At 49.9% G+C, this 19221-nt stretch overlaps 1 protein-coding gene across 3 annotated transcripts in view; it reads left to right on the top strand.

Moving 5' to 3' along the window:
- Positions 1 to 18313, top strand: part of sh3rf1 (SH3 domain containing ring finger 1) — a 31259-nt gene extending 12946 nt beyond the window's left edge. Inside the window, exons 3-12 of one of the 3 annotated variants that reach the window (XM_076045444.1) lie at positions 4415 to 4690; positions 5300 to 5395; positions 7174 to 7479; positions 10819 to 10929; positions 12473 to 12600; positions 13468 to 13638; positions 13827 to 14143; positions 14241 to 14536; positions 14938 to 15296; positions 15474 to 18313. In XM_076045444.1, coding sequence (XP_075901559.1) covers positions 4415 to 4690; positions 5300 to 5395; positions 7174 to 7479; positions 10819 to 10929; positions 12473 to 12600; positions 13468 to 13638; positions 13827 to 14143; positions 14241 to 14536; positions 14938 to 15296; positions 15474 to 15642 — 2229 coding nt within the window. In that variant the 3' untranslated portion in view covers positions 15643 to 18313. Of the gene's footprint in view, positions 1 to 4414; positions 4691 to 5299; positions 5396 to 7173; positions 7480 to 10818; positions 10930 to 12472; positions 12601 to 13467; positions 13639 to 13826; positions 14144 to 14237; positions 14537 to 14937; positions 15297 to 15473 lie in introns of all 3 variants that reach the window. The other 2 variants (XM_076045443.1, XM_076045445.1) reach the window with 2 other exon arrangements.
- Positions 18314 to 19221: the final 908 nt, after the last annotated feature.

Here is a 19221-nt window from a genome sequence, read left to right as displayed (position 1 = left end):
ACAGCTCCAAACACACCGAGGGGTTTTGACTGTCCGTGATGTTACTCTACTCGACGCAAGACCCAATGCGCCAGACCAGAGGGCGCCATTCCAGGTGTGGAGCTGTAGAAAACAGCAGTCCATGGACAGAGGAGGAAACTCATTGGCTCATCAGTGTGTGGGGAGATACTGTAGCTCCATTCAAGCCAAGCTCCAGGGCAGGGCTGTATCGCAACAAGTGCCGCTGTCACAATGATATGACGTCACACGCCTTCACTCCGACGTCGTTGCTACAGCAACATGTCACATGGGTCAATCATGTGGCCCAGTATGAACAGAGCCAGATCCAATTTGGACCCTTGCTAAAAAAACAAAACAAAACAGTGTGGACAGTTGGTATTAAAAATCTGATTTGAATCTGATTCGCCTGCAGTCTAAAAGCGTCATAATGGATGGTGCATTACTACCCTTTGCTGTGCTTGTAGCACCAGAGTAGGGAAGGAAAATAGTTGTGTGGGTATGTGAGTGTTGTAGAAAGCTGAACACATTTAAGTGATCAGTCAGTTGGAAATATCACTGACTGAATTAGTTTTTGCATGCAAAAATGCAAAGTTGATCAGATTTTCCTGGCAGGCCTCATGCTGAGCTGGCGTACATGTGTCGCGCCACGTTTTCTGCTGTTAATTTATGTTAATTGAACCCAGTGGATTGATTGTCGCCATCACAGAGCCTCACAGTTCGATGGAGTGTTGAAGCAGCAGCTGAGGGTGGCTGCCAGCTTATTTGCCTTTTGTCCTTCTGGAGAGCCGTCGGTGTAATTATCCCCATTTGACCTGGCCTTCCCTTGCCTTCCCTTACCTTCCCTTCCCTCGGCCACAATCGCACATTTGGCCCAGTTCTTTCTTTTTTTTTTAATGCCTGTCTGCACACTGGTTGTTGACATTTGGCTGCGCCGTAAAGCAGAACACTCGACTAATTCTGTTATAATCCAGTGCTGCGGAACAGAACGCTGTAACAGCCAAAGCCCTTTAGCACACAGGTCTAATTGCGTTATCCACAGCAGCACAGGAGTAATTGCGCACAGACACACACCAGCTGATGCCGGGCACAGTGAGGCCTCATTTCTGTGTCTCTTTCTTTATCTGGGCACACACAAAGACGACCCTCGTGTCCAAACACTGATTTTCAGCGAGGCTTTTGTAGGGAGGGGGGGAAAAGGGTGAAGTCGTCCACGGGCGGCTGCACACAAATGTTTTGTCTAGTCGTCCGTATATTGAGATCTAAATCTGTCAGGGTTGTGGGTTTTTCGCGAGACCCAAACGGGAACAGTTTGGTTCAAAGTGAAATAACTTTCGCAGGTCAAACTGTGTCATGAGAAAATGGGGGTAAAACACTTCAGTGATTTACTCTCTCAGTCGTTGTGTAAAGTTGAGGTAGAACACTTGTCAATTGTTTTATTCACACCTTTTATATGTGTTTTGTGTTGTGTAAGTCGTAAAAAAAAAAAAAAGTGGTTTGTTTAGGAGTGTTTAAGTTTGGGTTTTTGCATCTTTTTGTTTTGTTTTGTTTATATAAGCACCAGAGAGCCGCAGTCCTCCTGCGGACGCCTGCCTCTCCGTTCCCCCTGGAGACCGACTTGTAGCAGCGTCCCTGCTGTGGATAATCATAAACTCGCACACACTTTGGAGAGCAAACTTTGGAATTTCACAAGTTTCACATGGAAACAAAACAGAGGCTTTTGCTGCCATATAATTACCCACATAAACTTTTCCCTGCTCATTTTAGCAGAATTGGAGGGAGGTGCAAAGCAAAGAGGAAAAAAAAACCCAACAACAACAACCTTCATAGAGTTGTTTTGTCTGATTTTGAAGACATTCACACTGCTGACTCATCCAGACTGGCACATTGAGGCTCGTCCTCTTTCAAAAGGAGGATTTTTTTTCAATGACCTGAATCAAAAAGTGTTGCTGTGAATGAACACATTTGTTTTTGAAGCGTTTGTTTTTGAGTCTATTGGGCAGCAGGCAGTCCAGTAATGATTCATGTATGAACCTGCAGTTCATACATGCAGGTCTTCTGCTACACAGGACTCCCAACCTGATATTAACACTCGCCTCACGCAGCTCATCCTGATCCTCAGCCCCACCGACTTCTGCTCCATCTTCCATCCTCTCGCTCCCTTTGACTCCTGCTTTCTCCCCGTCTCTGTTTTGTTGACTCAAATGTGGAGATGTATTTCTTTTTATGGGGCCAGCAAAGGGGGGGGGGACAGGAACGGCTGAGTAGAAAGGCGGCGTGGGATCAAAAGACGTTTACGAGTCGGCTGCGAGTTGGATTCTTTGCCGCGCTTGGGAAGGAAAATAAAAAACCTGCTACAAAAATGATTCAGTATGAATCACGAGGGGAAAAAATTGTGAACTCCCAACTGGCTTCACGACTCCGTTTTAGCTCCTGTCAAAGAGATTATGCTCTATGAGGGGGGAAAAGTGGTGGCTTCTTTTCCTTGTGAAATTCATTTTTTGAAAATTGGAAAAATCCACATTTGGCTCAACTTTTTCAAAAGTTCGTGCTTAAAAATTTGAACTTGAACCGTTTTGGGGGGAAAAACCCTTTGTGATGTCAGAGTGGGTACAGCTGTCTCTCCACCGGCTAAGACCACTCCCTGTGGTGACTGCACTTTTCTCCGCCTGCAAAACAGGAAGTTTTAGCTGGAAGCCCAAAAAAAACAAAAAACAAACCATTTCTGTGGGATGTTGTAAACATAGTGCTAAACACAATGTCTGCATTTCTGGATAATTAATCATGCAACAAGGTGTTTCAAAGTCATCGTGTAGAAATGGCGACTATGGCGCTGCTTCCTGTTCCGTCTGCATGTTGAGCCCAGCACTTCCTGCCAGGCCAGGCCCGGCCCAGCTGAGAAAGCCTTTTTTTCCCCCTCTCTCTCTCTCTCTCTCTCTCTCCGTGTGAACGGATCGCAGGCCCAATTCCAGTGCAGTGTGCGGGGGTCTCTCTCCCTCTCTTCCTCTCTCTCTCCCTGCAGACTGGAGACCAGTTGGCTGGGCCCTTCAGGCTGTGTGATTCCCTGCAGCAGGAGAATGTCAACCTGGCTCACCATCACGGCTTCGTTCTGCACTTTTATTCTCCTCCGAGCCCTTAAACGCTTCATTAGCCTTTAGCGGGACGACCGAGCCTAACCCCTCTCTCTCTCTCTCTCCCTCCCTCTCTCTCTCTCTCTGTGCATTACTTCTCTTCCTCTTGACTGTGTTGGTCCAGGGATGTTATTTTCACCCCGCTCATCCTTCTCCATATTTTCCCTCCACTCTGCGGTCTCAGTCTCGAGGGGTTTTTTGGGAATCTCGCTGGTTAGCACTGTTTACGATTCTGATCACTGCAAAAGATTTTCTACCAGCTGTAGGGTGGATAATGGTGGGCTCGGGAGGAGTGGGGTGTGGGGGGTGGGGTAGGGGGGTGGCTGCTTTGGACCGAAGCCTCCCTCACAGACAGCCGCCCTGAATGGAGGACATTGATGCCTCTCTGTCCTGCTCCTCCCCGCCCCACTGGCTGTCCCCCTGCTCTTCCTGGATTGTCATTTCCTGAATGGGCCTTTCAGGGTTCCAGATACAAAAACCATCCCCAGCCAGATTGGAAAAAAACAAAACAAAACAAGGAAGGGTGGGGGGGGGGGGGTTGTTGGAGCACCGGGCCTCAGCGAAGGCCGTTTGTCAGCCGGTAGCTGCCAACCGAGCTCGTCACATCCAGGCTGTCGTAATAAACAACAACCAGAACAACAAGGACACACACGGACCTTTGCACCAATGGGACGCTCCGCCAGGGCTTTTCACGCTCGCAGCGATTAGCGTGGCAGCTCGCCACGCTGACAATCTTTTCTACGGCGGCTAAATCACTAAACAAAACACTTGCACAAGTGGCCTCACATAAACAGTCAGATTATTTAACTGTACGTTAGCGCGTTTAGCTGCCGTGCGGCTGTGGACAGGAGCGTGCGTGCGTGCGTGTGCGTGTGTGTGTGCAGTCTGTCACCACAACATTACGCATCCCTTTTGTGGCCCCGTTATGCACGCTGCGTGCCTTGCAAACTGTTGTCTGGTGTCGTTCCTGGCAGAGCGCTAATCAGCGCTGCAGTTTGGGTTTTAGTTTGTAATTGCAAGATGCGGATGCTGAGAGGCCGTGTCGGCTGGTATTTAATGACGTTTGGAAGAATTTGGAAGAAGGAAAACGGCAAATTAGTTATGAGAGACGAGCAAAAATGCCGAACTTCGCTGGACTTTTATTTAATAATGAATTTCATTGAAATGTCCCAAAGAATCAGGCGCCCAAAGCCATTCAGCTGATTAATCGCAAGCTTGTCAGTGGACCTCTTGTGTTGGATTTTGTGCGTGCGTTTTAAACCCTGGACCTCTCTGCTCGCTCGCAGGGCGTGCCGCAGCTCCCCTGCGCCAAGGCGCTCTACAACTACGACGGCAAGGAGCCCGGCGACCTCAAGTTCAGCAAGGGCGACGTCATCATCCTGCGCCGGCAGGTGGACGAGAACTGGTACCACGGCGAGATGGGCGGCGTGCACGGCTTCTTCCCCACCAACTTCGTGCAGGTGGTGAAGCCGCTGCCGCAGCCGCCGCCGCAGTGCAAGGCCCTGTACGACTTCGAGCTGAAGGACAAGGAGGCGGACAAGGACTGCCTGCCCTTCTCCAAGGTGAGTGACGCTCCGCCCGCAGCAACGCCGTCCACGTGGAGGGGGGAAAAAAACAAGAGAAAGAGAGACGACCAAAATACACGCCCGCAAGCGCTCATTTTCTCCGGTTGTGTTCGAAACGTGAAGGCCCGGCCCCGCACGCTTTGTGCGCCTCTGAGCCAGACGTCTTGATAAACAGCTGTAATTAAGCTCGACAGGAGGAATGGCGTGCGGAGCGAGCCGAGGGCTCCACAACAGTCATCGAGCGGTTTGGGTCTGTCCAGCTGTTTGGGCCGTAATGTGATGTTTTTTCTCTCTCTTTTTTTTGCCCTTCTGTCATCAATTGTTTACATGCCTCTGCAGCAGAAACATGAGCGTGTTTACGAAGCAGTTTCCAAAAAACTAATGGTTCTCTCTCTCTCTCTCTCTATCTCTCTCCCTCTCTCTCTCTCTCTCTCTCTCTCTCCCCCGCGGCGTGCATGAAAACCTCTTCCCCTCCCGTTTATTCCTCTGCAATTTTAGTTTTTCTGGGGGATACTAAACCAGGGCTCATCGTTGCAACCGCCGCCCCTAATTAGCTGCCTCCTCCTCCTCATTGCGGCTCTCTGTTTTTTTGCGTGTGTGTTTCAGGATGACATACTCACTGTGATCCGCAGAGTGGATGAGAACTGGGCAGAGGGAATGCTGGGAGATAAAATTGGAATTTTTCCCATCTCGTATGTAGAGGTAAGAAAAGACGAGGAACTCTGTGAATGTCAAAAATGTCCACCATCATTATTCTTATTATCATTATAAAATATGAGCTGCAAAGTACCTGGACCACTTGGATGCGTCATGTTTACCCTTTTGATTGATTAAGATGCAAATTCCATCATTTATTCCCTTTTCCGAAGATATTCCGTTCTATAATCTCACTAAATGGGTCTTTTGAAAAATGCTTCTTGTTCCATTTGAAGCCGTCCGTCATCATCTGACACGCAGCTCATTTCTAAGGAGGCGGAGCCTCCACAAAAGCCCTCTCAGATTTGTTTGTCCGTTTTCATGCAACTCGTCTTTTCTCATATTCGTAAAATTCATTCACTCATGACTCGGGATGCCCTGATCCATCAGCCGCTGATGATTACTGGATCATATGCAGCATTCAGGCCCGTCCTTTTGATATCAGGTTCTGGTTTAATGACCCCATGCAAATGTTCTGTAGCCATTGGATGCTTATCATTGGCTGAAAAAAAACACAAAGTGTATTCTGGAATATATATTTAGCAGTACTGATGCTTATCAGTAAACAGTCCATTGACCTGTGCGAAACGAACTTCCTGATTGCTATCAGCTGATCGCTATCCTAGTGACCTGATTGGTCCAAACTCTGTGGACTCCACTCTCTGATAGATGTGCTCCAGGTATTTTTGAAATAGGCCCCGTGTTGCAGATGCTGCAGCCACCGGAGCCCAGTTTATTACTTGCGGTCGCTCCTCCAACTGTTTGCTCTCTAATCCTGCTTGCAGTACCGTCATGAAGCCACAGTGGCAGAAGTACCGTGCGCTCTCATCTCATTCCGTGCACCGGCTAAATATCCAAGTCGTTGACTCTTTTTTTTTTAGTGCTCCTGCAGCCTTTTACTGCCCGTTTTTTTTCTTCTCTGGGATCCCAATATAGAATAATCTGCAATTACTGTTGGAGGAGGCCTCAAATAAGGCCCCTCACATGGTATTTTGTTGGTAACCTTACATGTCCAACCTAGTGCTCTGACACAGGCTCCCTGTTGGATTAGGGTGAAATGTTCAGCTTTCATGTCCTCAACCAGAAGGAGCTGCTTGGGGCAACGTGTGACAGCCAGTGAGCACACCCTGTCATTAACCCAAAACCTTTTTAGTGTTGCTCCTTTGATTTTTCGGCCCTTTTTTTTTTTAAAAATAAAAAAAATAAAATGTAAAGTACAGGTGGCTGAAAGTGACACAAATGCCCACAGAGTCACACGCCCACACGACTGGTGTATTTTTTCAGTAGTGAGGAGCCATTTCTAGTATGCTGAGCTGGCATCCTGGTTTAAAATCCCACTACAGCCAGTGGACGGTACAGGTGTGGTTGACTCTGGTTTCAGGTGTTGTTGAACACCTTTTGCAACGGAGACGTTGGTACTTGAACAAGCGCTGAAAGTCAAGCTTGAAATATATGCAGGAATATTGACTTTGATATTAATTTTAACAATAGAAAAAAAATATATATTTTGGCTTGAGCTAGCTTGCTCAGTGCAAAAAAAAATCTTCTTGGACGATGGCGGTTCATTTATGGTGTCATGTGAGGTCATTCACCTCAGCTGACAAGGTGAACATCGAGCTTTTCCACGTCAGCGAGTGTTTCTTTCTTCTTTTTTCCTTTTTTTTTTTTTTTTTTTAGGTAAAGAGTGACAGTTTTCATGATCTTTCTAATGTGCTCGACCCCCCCGCCTTCCCTCCGTCTGCTACTTTCAACTCCCCCCTCTCTCTCCTCTCCCTCTCTGGCAGTTCAACTCGGCCGCCCGTCAGCTTATAGAGTTGGACAAGTCGTCGGACTCCAACGGGGACTCTGGCGAGGGGGCCTCCTCGGGGCCCCAGAGCAACGGCGCCCAGCGTGCCGGGGAGAAAAAGAACAGCAAGAAGCGACATTCTTTCACCTCCCTCACCATGTCCCACAAACCTGCGCTGGCTCCGCCCCCGCAGCGCCACTCCATGGAGATCAGCGGGCCGGTGCTCATCAGCTCCAGCAACCCCACGGCGGCGGCGCGCATCGGCGAGATCACAGGGGGGCTGTCCTGCAGCGCACCTTCGCAGGTGAGGGGGGGGGACCTTCCCAAGGAAAAAGAAAAAAAAAAAAATCTTTGTTCGCATGAGTAGCTGCAAGTCAGCCGAGTCGAGTCTGGCTCCGTGAGATTGAATCGCACAGAATTTCAACCCAGGCGCGACGATATGGGTGGAAAAAAAAATACAGCTCCAGCTTTCCTTTTTTTTTTTTAAATTTGGTTTGCACAAGATGTTTGTTGCTCCTCTGGTCCCTCTTGTCAGCAATTAGACCCCAGCCTCTCCTCTCCCCCCACGTCATACCGACCGGGCCGTCGCTCCAGCCGAGCGTTTGAAATCGCGGATGCATGACTCCACTTGTCCGCAGAAATGACTCCCGACGCAGCCCTGGAGGTTGCACCGCACTGAGAGCGCGGCATGACGAGGGCTCGGCAGGCAGCTGTTCCTCTGCGGCCGCTGCAGGTTGACTCCCTGCCAGCCCGTCGCAGCAACAAACATTGCCAGGGAGATTTGGCTCGCCCTGCGCTAGAAATTTGTTGTGTTGTTGCTTCTTTTCACGTACTAATTAATTCCATACATGACCAAAGACTGGCACCAGTGTGTTTGCAGTTAACTCCCCTGTTTCAGCAGCACATCACACCACACTTTTATGAGGTATTATTTGTTGATGTTGCTCCACCTGTTTCAAACAGACAGTAGCTGCGTTTCCAAATAAAAGTACAATTGCGATTTGCAGGTTGAATGGTGTTAAGCGCATAAGCCGTAATTCTCATAAAATCTCGTCTTGCGGGACCGTATTCTCGTAAAATCGCATCCCACGAGATTTATGAGAATTTTGTTTGCTGTATAGACTGGTTGATGTATTTTTCTCTTTGATTACTTGTAAAAACTATTCCGTCTCCTCCTCCGTCCAAACGTAACACGCCATTTTTACTTGAAGTGAACTGGTTACGTGACCCCATAAGTCACGTTCGGTGACCCGCAAGCGTGAAAGAAGTGTTTCAGTGTCACTTTTGTGATCTACCTCTATATGGATACGTCTGAAAAGCCACCTCATGAGAGCGTCCAAACCTCTTGGCGATCTTTGAGAGTTATTTAGGTTTTTGCGAAATTCTAGGAGTCATGGAAACGCAGCTAGTTTCAGACGGCATGTATCTTCCAGCACAATAACTCCATTTATCCTCTTATATGACATCTGCACCGCAGGGAGGCTTTTAATATCATATGATGTATCGCTGCGTTCCACAGTGTCTCTATCCCAGACGGTGTGTGGTGTTTTTGACGGAGAAGACGCTGTCGGTGTGCCGAGGGGAATCAAATGAAAGTTGCCAACGCGGCTTCCGCGGCGTCGGAGAAGCGTTGACCTGCGTCGTCTGTCACCGACTCAGAGAAACGCACACACACCGTCTGGCACAGCCGCACGGGTTTGATGCTGCCTGTTTATTTCCTAGCTTTTGTTTCAAAAGCCCTCCCACCCCCTTTTTTTTTTTTTTCTGTCCTTATCTAAACATCATTCAAACAGATGGTTGCCCAGCCAGTAGTTTGACAGCACCCAGAGACGGAATCCATGTTGTTTTCATCAGCGTCGACATTATCGCTGCACTTTGAGAAAAAGTTTCTCCTCTTAACTGCTTCTGGCCTCCTGAATTTCTTTTTCTGCCCTAGGACTTCTCTCCACGTTGACATGCAACTTTTGACTCTGAAATTTTCCAAAGCCTCCCCCATTAAGCTCAATCATAAATCTTTCATCTGTAACATGTGTCTTTATGGGCTTCTCCTGCGAGACGGGAGACGTTAGGAGGTCTTGTAGACAGCGAAGCGGATCTTGCGGCTCTTTCCCGGGTTTTTTTTTCAGAGCCAGAGCTTTCATGTAGATATGATTTATGTATCATCAAAGGCTTCTGACTGTGCAGAGGGTCTAATCACTTTTTGAACGACTCCAGACCTTTCCCGCAAATCATTATCGGAGGCGGGGGGGGGGGGGGGGGGTTGGTTACTTTTAAAAGAAACTCGAATTTGTTTCCTGTAAACTGATCCTCCCTAGTAACCGCCGGGCTAACAAAACATTAGATTTACCGATAACTGTGTTTATTAAAAACACAATAGAGGCTCCGCAAAGCACCGGATGAGGATCCTCTCGTTCCCGTCGACTCGTCCTCAACCTTTTCTCCCACAGACGCGTAGAAAAGAGGAGAAAGGAAAAGAGAGAGGAATAATAATCCCCGGTCGCCTCGGGGGTTGAATAATCCTGGTCCTGGAAATGAACACGCCTCTTATCTTACACTAAGTCCCGGCGTGGAGGCGTCCGCCATCGGCAGCGGGCTGCAGATATTTAAAGGTCCCTGTGTCCCAAAATTTTTTGGACCTTTATTTTTCTTCCCAGGCTACAGCGGAGCAGCCTCACAACATTATTTATCTGACTGACTTTGCTAGATTGCCAAAGAAATGGCACGTTTAGCCCTCTGTTTACAGCCTCCTGCCGAAACGGATCGCTGTGTTTGACCTTCCATGTGTTTTGGAAGGTCACACAGGCTTGGAGGGCTCAGGGGGCGGAGCCGATAACTGGCTCCGGTTGTTACCGCTAATCTGGGAGAGGTCGTCGGTGCCCTGTGTGATGTCATCAAGGGCTGCACTTTTCAGCGTAAGGTTAAAGGTGGAGCGAGGTAAAGAAGTAAAGGATGGAGCTTTTCCTCACTTTGCTGACAGTCTGCGAAGGAAAGTGAATAAAAGAATGGAAGTGTTTTTTTTAATCGAGCACGCATTTATCTGCGTTGCACCTACTGCCTTGTATTTCTTATTTTCCACCTTCGGCAACGACGGCAACAAAAAAAACGAAACCTTCGGTGCGCTGCCCCCCCAACCCCTCTTTCCCGGCTCCGCGGACGAACAATAGATAAGGGAGGCAGTGAAGGCTGAGGCCGGCGTGCTCTGTGAATGGCTCACCTTTCCAGGCGGCTCTGCGCGGGCCAGTCATGCGTGGAGGCCGACCTCAGGCTACAGGGAGACATTGTGTGTCCAACACTGTGGCTTTGTTGCCACGACACCGCCGCCACTCGCACGCACGGCTGCTAGAGAGAAGCCACATCGCTCTGATGTGCCTGGGTGCTGCTGTTGCTGGTCACCTGCGTCCCTGTGTGTGTGTGTGTGTGTGTGTGTGTGTGTGTGTGTGTGTGTGTGTGTGTGTGTGTGTGTGTGTGTGTGTGTGTGTGTGTGTGTGTGTGTGTGTGTGTGTGTGTGTGTGTGTGTGATTTTTATTGTTTCCGACTGAGTGGAACTTGACCTTTACAGCGAGTGAGGGTGGGGTTGGGGAGAGGAGAGAGGTTATCGACTTACACGCTGATGTCCACCTTTTGCCTTTTTTGTGTTGGACAGGTACACATTTGCACAACTGGTCTGATTGTGACCCCGCCCCCGAGCAGCCCGGTTACCACGGCGACCGTCTTCACGTTTCCCTCGGAGGCGAGCTACACAGCCATCCCCGTGGTAGGTGAAGGCCCAAACCTCATGGAGCCATTCTTCTTTTTTTTCTTTTTTTCTTTCTTGAGTGCTTGCGGCTCTACAGTCGATCTCCACCTGTTTGCGAATTCAAAATTTGCTCACACTTCCTCTGCAATCCCGCCACGATGTTCGACTGATGTGAGTTTTACGTGGAAAACCAACAATGAGGACCGCTCCCTCCTGCCCCCGCAGACTGTCTGTCTGCAGTCTGCGCCCAACAACATGCGGGAGGTGTATTATTTTACAAATTGTCAGAAACCTCACAAAGACAACAAGAGTCGGCTTTATTTCCTCTGAGCGGGAAAGAAAACCGTGCGACTAAAAATGTCAAGAAATCCCTTCGGCCCACGCAGAGCAGCAGGCGTACTTCCTGTCTGCGTGTGTGTGTGCGTGCGTGTGTGTAGTGGCATGTGGACTTTTTGAATGAGCAGGAATGTGTACACAAAAGGTTGAGCTCTCCGCTTCACTTGGGAGCACTACATGATGTTTTTGTACAGATGATTTCTCTAGCCGGCAGGCAACCTAATTATCTCAGCTCAAGCGTCAGCAGCCAGCCTGAAAAAACGCACATAGGGGCACACGCACACACACACACGCACACACACACACGCACGCACACACACACACGCACGCACGCACACACACAGGCCTGAACACATACCGCAGGGCTGTCTGAGTGCCACTCTGCCTCACCATTGTGTCATGGAAGCTATTACTCTGCTGCTCACAGCCGGCACTGTTGAGTTTGGGAGGACTGATCTCACCTCTTGGCGTCGCACCTTTTCATCACCGCACCACGTTTGTTTGTTCGTTTCATCGCGCTCTCAGTCTCTCTCTCTCTCTCTCTCTCTCTCTCTCTCTCTCTCTCCCCCTCTCTCTCTCTCCCCCCCCCTTGCATCTAAAAAATAAAGAATTGAATGATAAATAATAAATTAAAGTCGCGTCTAGTTGCGTCAACATTAAAGACGACCAACAACTGAGCCTCGCGCTCTCCTTCTGAAATCTTGCCTACAGACTTTTTTCTTTCTCTCCCTCATTTCATATGTTTCCAATTACACGCTGTGATGGATTTCTGGTGGTCCCTTAGCAACAAACAAACAAGCAGAGAAGGGAATTCTCTCGGCTGAGGAGGAGAAATTGGGAAGAAGGCTGTAAAAAAATAAAAAATAAAAAAATAAATGAGTCCCGGCTCTTCCCGCTGTGTGAGCGAACCTGAGGGAATATAGCAAGTGACAAATGATCTTCTCTCTCTCTCTCTCTCTCTCTCTCTCTCTCTGTCTCTCATCGCGCCCTAAACAAACCAGCGTCTCAACTTGAACGACACTCAGACAGTTTTCAAAGCTCTCTTGTCGCCACTTGTTGTCGTCTCTCTGCTGCTGCTGCACGCTGAGACAGAGGATCATGAATCCTGCTTGATTGTAATTAAATCTTCCTCCTCTTCTTCTTTTTTTTTTTTTTATGTTCCTGTTTACTAATGCGCTCCGTCCCCTCCCTCCCTTCCTCACTCTCTCTCCCACTCTCTCTGCAGGATGCGCTCCCGCCGCCCCCGCCTCCTCCCCCGCAGTCGTCTGCCGACGGTGCGGCCTATTCATTGGCCGCCGGACAGAGACCCTCCCCCAGCACAGGCGACCAGGGCGGCAGACAAAGACCCACAGTGTGAGTTATAAAAACAGTCCCACACAGAAAATATGCCGTCGTCTTAAAATGTGCAGTGAAAATGTCAGAATCGGTTTGTGCACCGGCGGGGCCCCCGGGGGCCCCCCGAATGCAAATGCGCGGTTTGTGCAGGAGGGGTTGGGGGTCGGGGGAGTGGAGGCATCCATGTCTGTCTACACACACACACACACACACACACACAGGCACACACATACAGTCTATGTGAGGCCTCACACTGAGCGTGTGTGCACAGGTGAAGCTCCTCCAAACCAGTGGAGAGCTGCTGCTCCCCAGGGTCCCATTAGAGATCTTCCCCCCTCGTCACCTCCGACCTCTGACCTCGCCTTTACCCTCATTACCCCTCCAGCGCTGCGCGCACACCTGACGGGAGTTAGATCCGCTCATGCCTTTCTCACCCTGCTGCCGTCCGGGGTTCCGCCTGTGCACGCACATCCAATTCCGAGGCGTTTTTCTTCAGTCGGTCAGCGCTGAGAATCGCACTGAAAACAGCCCAGCCGAGACTCTGAACTATACCTTAAGAGTCTGAACTGCAGCTGAGACTCTCAGTCTGAACTAGAGCTGAGACTCTCAGTCTGAACTGCAGCTGAGACTCTCAGTCTGAACTGCAGCTGAGACTCTGGGCGGCTGTCAGAGAGACGATCTTCAGCAGGTTGAGGTTTCTTTCTCCCAGGGCTCAGAGGCTGCGTCCTGATCCAGAGGGGAGCTGACGGCTGTGCAGCGATAAATCTGGGACAAACAGTGCTCCGCGCTGGAGTCGTTTTCCCTTTCTTTCCTTTTTTCCTTAATACCGCAAAACTCTTGCGCACGGCTTTGCTGACTCCATCTGCTTCTGCGCTGCGTCTCCAGCTACGTGGCCATGTTCCCCTACACCCCCCGCAAGGAGGACGAGCTGGAGCTGCGGAAGGGCGAGATGTTCCTGGTGCTGGAGCGCTGTCAGGACGGCTGGTTCAAGGGCACCTCCATGCACACGGGCAAGATCGGAGTTTTCCCCGGGAACTACATGAGCCCAGTCAACAGGTGCCTTTTCTTTCAAACCTGCCCTGCAGTTTCACCATCATCATCACCACCATCATCATCATCATCTCAAACTGCCAGTTAATGGACGGATGGTGGAATAGATGTGGCCATATGTCGTTTTATCTCTACCGCATGACTGGGTATTTTTCTCCGTCCCCTGAGGTTTCACCTGCTGTCTCCCCCTGCAGGTCGGTGCAGGGAAGCTCGCAGCCCAAGGTTCCCCTGAGCCTGAGCACTCAGGCGGGCCGAGGCGCCAGCATCATCAGCTCGGCGGCGGTGGCGGCGGCCGTTCCGGGTCCTGATTCCAACAAACCCGTGGCCGTTGGCCCCGCCCCCACTGCCACCACCGCCGCCGCTGCTGCTGCTGTGCCTGCTAACTCCCAGCCTGCAGCCGCAGCCACGGCAGCCACGGTGGCCCAGACAGCCACGGGTCAGCAGCCAAAGATCCCCCTGCACCTCAGCTCCCAGATGACGGTCAACCAGGCTCGGAACGCCGTCCGGACCGGTCAGTTCAGGCAAATCACTTCTCTGCATTGAAAGGAACAAACATCTAAAGCGTCCTCCTCTTCCTCCCACCTTCCTCTTCCTCCTCCGTACAGCAGCCGCTGCGTGTCACAGTCAGGACCGGCCCACGGCGGCCGTGACGCCCATGCAGTCGGCGGCGCCCGTGACCTTTCTCCCCCACCTCGCCGTCGGCCCCTCGCCGCCTTCCTCCTCCTCTTCCTCGGGCCGTGCCGGGGTCGCCATGGGCTGCGCCGCCTCCTCGCTGACCCCGCCCAACGTGAGCGCCGCCTCCCTGGACGTCGACGCCCTGAGACCCTCGACTGGCCCCGCCAGCAGCAGCAGCAGCAGCAGCAGCAGCGCAGCTCTGGCCTGCAGACTGGAGAAGGACGTCAAGGTTGGGAAACACCATCATGTTTTCATTATCCTCAGTGACGTGGTGCGTATGTAATTATCCACCGCTGCTATTTCCAGCTGATGTTTGCATGTTTGGTCACGGCAGACGAGCTTTGTTTTGGGTTTTTTTTTTTACGAGCTCGCACGATGATTTAAAAGGCGCTGCGGTGTTTTGGTGGGTTTTTTTTCACCCTGGGAGTGTCTGAGGTCGCCGATGTCAGTCGCCGGGTTGCTAATCACAACCGCCGACAACACCGTTATCAGCAGGCGGAGGTTCCCGGCCGGGCCGTGTTTGTTTTTGGAATCTGTCAGCCAGGAGCCGCGTCTGTGTTTAGCCGCCCGGCAGTTGTTGTTGTTGTCGTCGAATAACACGTTTTCTGCTGCCGCTGCTGTCGTCCGCAGAAGGAAAAGAAAAGTCTTCTTAAGCTGCTGTCCTCCAATAAGAAGAAGTCTCGCCCTTCGCCGCCCTCCTCCCCCACCCACGAGTCGGAGGCCGCCGCCGCCGGAGAGGTGCTGCACGGCGCCGCTGGGCCCGACACCTGCCCGCCCTCCAGCAGCCTCGAGCCTGAACCTGCTGCTGCTGCTGCTGCTGCTGTGGCCTCGGCCTCTTCCTCTTCCTCCTCCTCCTCCTCAGCGCCGGAGTTCTCCCATCGGAAGGTCGGCCCTCTGGACGGCTGCGTGCCCATCGCCCCGCCTCCTCGCCAGCCCTGCTCCTCCCTCCAGTCCCAGCAGCACGACGCTCGGCCCATCATATGCGAGAGGTACCGCCCACCCCCCAACACGCGCACACACACACACACACACACACACACACACACACACACACACACACACACACACACACACACACACACACACACACCCCATCAGCTTGTGAAACGAGAGCCGAGTCCCGGGTGGCGCTGCCGATGGCTTAACGGCGCCGCTGTCCTCCGCAGGTACCGGGTGGTGGTGTCGTACCCGCCACAGAGCGACGCCGAGCTGGAGCTCAAGGAGGGCGACATCGTGTTCGTGCACAGGAAGCGGGAGGACGGCTGGTTCAAAGGCACGCTGCAGCGCAACGGCAGGACCGGCCTGTTCCCGGGCAGCTTCGTGGACAGCATCTGAAGCCACTCGCACCCCTCCCAGCACGGTAACCACCAAGATGGACCTGGAGAGGGTGGGGAGTGGTGGTGGGCGGGGCTTGGTAAAAGAGACGGCCGGGCTGCCTCGTTGAAGTGGGCGTGGCTCCGATGGCCGCGTGGATCGAGCGCCACTCATGAACTGCGTCATCCATCTCCTAGCTAGTTATTTATATCTTTGTAACAATTCAGCTGTTTAATTGTGTGCCTTGTACTGTTCCTCACTTTATTGTACATACGGACACGCAGATGATGAGTCCTGAAAAAGAAGACGAAGAAGAAAAGAACAAGCTGTACAGATATTTGACACATCTTAACTTATTTCATAGACGGGCCTGTTTTTCTTTACTTTGCTTTTTTGTGGGTTTTTTTATCTGGCAACCTGCCTTATATCTCACACCATCCGCTGGACTTTTCCTCCCCCTTTGAACTGCTGATTGACTTTTTTTTTTTTTTTGCACCCCCACCCCCTTGCCACCACCAACACGCCATCTATTGTCAGCAGTGCAAACATCAGATCAAACAGGCAATCAGCTGGAAACTGCAGGACCAGAAGAAACTGCGAGCTCTCCGGCGGTGAATTTTTTTTTTTTTTTTTTCTTTGCATGTCACCAAATATTTCTCTCCCTCGCTCCCCAGAGGCCCCCACCCCCTCCTCTTTCCCCTCCCCGCCACCACCACCACCCCCTCCTCTCGCTACCTACGGGTTTTGCAATCAGTGCAGCGGAGGGAGCGCTGACACACGTTACACATGCAGTGACGGGATATTTAAATGTCTCGCGACTGAAACAGACTGGCTACTGGTTCTCATATGCACAAAACACTCCATTGCAGTCACTTTGCTTTTACCTTCTGATTCACGTTGGACTCTTCAAAAAAAAAAAAAAAAAGGAGAAGAAAAGAACCTGGACGTAGCTCTGCACCGGCGGAGCGACAAAACACTTCAGTAGCACAACGGGTTTTCTTCATTTGTGTATTTTTATGGGATTTTTTTATGACTTTTTTTTTTTTTTTTTTTTTTTTTTGTAGATTTTTATTAAAGCTGACACCTGCTGCTCTCAGAGAGTCTGTCATGTGACTCGCCTGGGCTCGGAGTAAAGCACAGTAAAGACTGCAGTTCCCTCTGAAGTAGGCTCTGAAGAAAAAGAAAAAAAAAAAAAAAAAACGCATTCCCAATGTGAAGGTGGCAATATGACCCCGACTGGCTGAGGCCCAGAGTGTTCGTGTCTCTCCACAGCAAGACGGACGTCGTGTCTTGATGATTAGATGTTATTGGAATCAATCACTTTAAGTCCCTTTGTTTTGGGGGCATTTTTTTTTTGTGTTGGGTTTGGCAGTACAGTACATCTCTACAAAGTTTTAATGTTAAGGTGGTGAATTTGACTTGAATGACTGTAAGATGTTTTTGATTGGAGGGGATTTGGTCCATCAATAAAGAGTAGGTAGTTTTAGAAGCTTTTTGAAAAAAAAAAAAAAATATATATATATATATATATATATATACTGTACTATTTTAGATTTTTAATTTATATCCTGGACTCCAGTGAAGCCTCGTGCAATTCGTTAGCAAAAAAAACCAAACTCTATAGGTATTCAGAAAACGGCTCATTTAGCCCGCTGTTTCCAGCCGTCATCAGAAACCGAGGCCATGTTGGTGGTGTCAGTGGGCGGAGCCAACACCTGCATGAGTGTATTGCCACTAAACGGTGAGTAATCTGCCCTCTTTGTGAGATCACAAAGGGCCAATTCTGGGGCACATTTAGTAAAAATTGGAGCAAGAGAAATGTCTAAAAAAAATCTCTTCTTTCCTGTGAAACGTTTTGCTCAAAGTTCCGACCGACCCATCTTTGTGTTTCGAGTGAATCCTGTGAGGTCCAAGAGGCATTTAAACATATTTAAAAATGAGGCAATCACTAAATCAGCATTGTCTTGTGATGATAATGAGTTTACTGAGTGAATCAGGCCTATTGTTCCAGACGTGTTTGTGTTATTGCGGGAGAACACTGTAACTGACTGCTGCGACCTTTAAACGAAAACATTATTCTATTTTATTTTTATTTCTTTTTGGTAGTTTGTGTGAAATTTGAAGAGATTGTGGATGAGCAATGGTACAGATCACTGTTAGGGCCTTGGTTCTTTGTCTTTTCTTTTTTGTTTTTGTTTTCATTTGGTACTTGTGTTGAATGAATCTGATTCGTTGCAATGTGGTCCTGGCAGTCGCCACTTTCAACCTCAGGCTCTGTTGCTAAACTCTCCCTCCGAGTGTCCTTCTTTTATTTCACTGCTTAGCCTTGGACGCACCTGTCAGACTTGCCGGCCGACTCCTCGGCAGCCACGCTGTTTATGCGTCGGGTGCACAAACAAAAAGCCCCACTAATCATCACGTCAACGAGATGATTCCGAGGCGTTGCAACGAGTGTTTGCCCGACACAAACCGACAAAGTTTTCCTCATGCCACGGTGACTTACTTGATCTTATTATCATTTTTTTTTTTTTTTTTCTAGCTAGTCTGTATGTCTGAAAATGGTGAAACTGAATTCAGTTGTTTGGCACAATTCTGTTATGTGAACAAAGAAAAAAAAAAGAAGAAAACATTTGAGGGAATAGCACATTTTGTAAAAATCCTCTATAACGATTAAAGCTAATGGTTTCTGTAATTTCCTCAGACTCGCTGCTCATTATTTCCTGTCGCCTGTACACACACACACACACACACACACACACGGTGTCTCTTGTGTTTGGCCGGCTGCTTGCTTGGCAGGAAATAACTGTCTAAACACGACTATTATCACAGACAGACCTCGGCGCCCCCCCCTCCTCCCCTCTCTCCCTCCCTCCCTGCCTCCCACCCTCGCTCAGCGGGGACGCTCACTTTTAAGACTGTCCCTTGGATTCACGGGCAGAACAAATTCACTTCAGTGGTGTGTAATTAAAAGTATCTGGGATACGTCGCAGCGCATTCTCCTCATGTCCTCACGGACGTCTCCGGCTGCGAGCGAGTGCCTCTGGCCCCGCCGTGCCGAGCTCCCCCTGCGAAGCCACAGCGCCCGAGCGGAGCGGCCAGCCGAGTCCTTCCCAGAGTGCTCGGCTGGGATACGCTGACAGGAGCTGACAGGCAACCCACACAGGTCATTGTGCTGCACGCTGCCCCCTGCTGAGGAGGGGTTAGCCTGGACATAAGTTGTTTCCAGCGTCAGACTATATTTAACAGCGTCTCCGTGTGACCTGGCCACGTTTTTCTCTCTCATGGTGTCTGTACGAGTGTTGTTCCTCCTCCAGTGTGAGTGTGTGTGACCGATGATGGCTGATGCTCTTCGACATGTGTCAGTCGGCCACCTGATTGATGCGCACTGTTGGCGAGTAATCTATTGCAAAGTAATCCACGACTGTAATTAAACTACTTTTTTTTCAGTAACAGAGTAATGTAACGGGATTACTCAGGCAAAACTGGTAATTACATCATAATTACTTCATCAAGTAACGATTCCACTACTTTTCCAAAATATTTTGCAAGCTAAAAATGTCTTATTATCCACAAAATGTCTGAAATTTCGAAAAACAACCG

This window comes from Nelusetta ayraudi, unplaced genomic scaffold (genome assembly GCF_046127955.1).
Source record: "Nelusetta ayraudi isolate G7.1 ecotype Tasmania unplaced genomic scaffold, CSIRO-AGI_Nayr_v1 ptg000084l, whole genome shotgun sequence".
In the NCBI taxonomy this organism is placed as follows: domain Eukaryota; kingdom Metazoa; phylum Chordata; class Actinopteri; order Tetraodontiformes; family Monacanthidae; genus Nelusetta; species Nelusetta ayraudi.
Note: the sequence above shows the minus strand (reverse complement) of the source record. Positions and strands in the feature narration are given on the sequence as shown.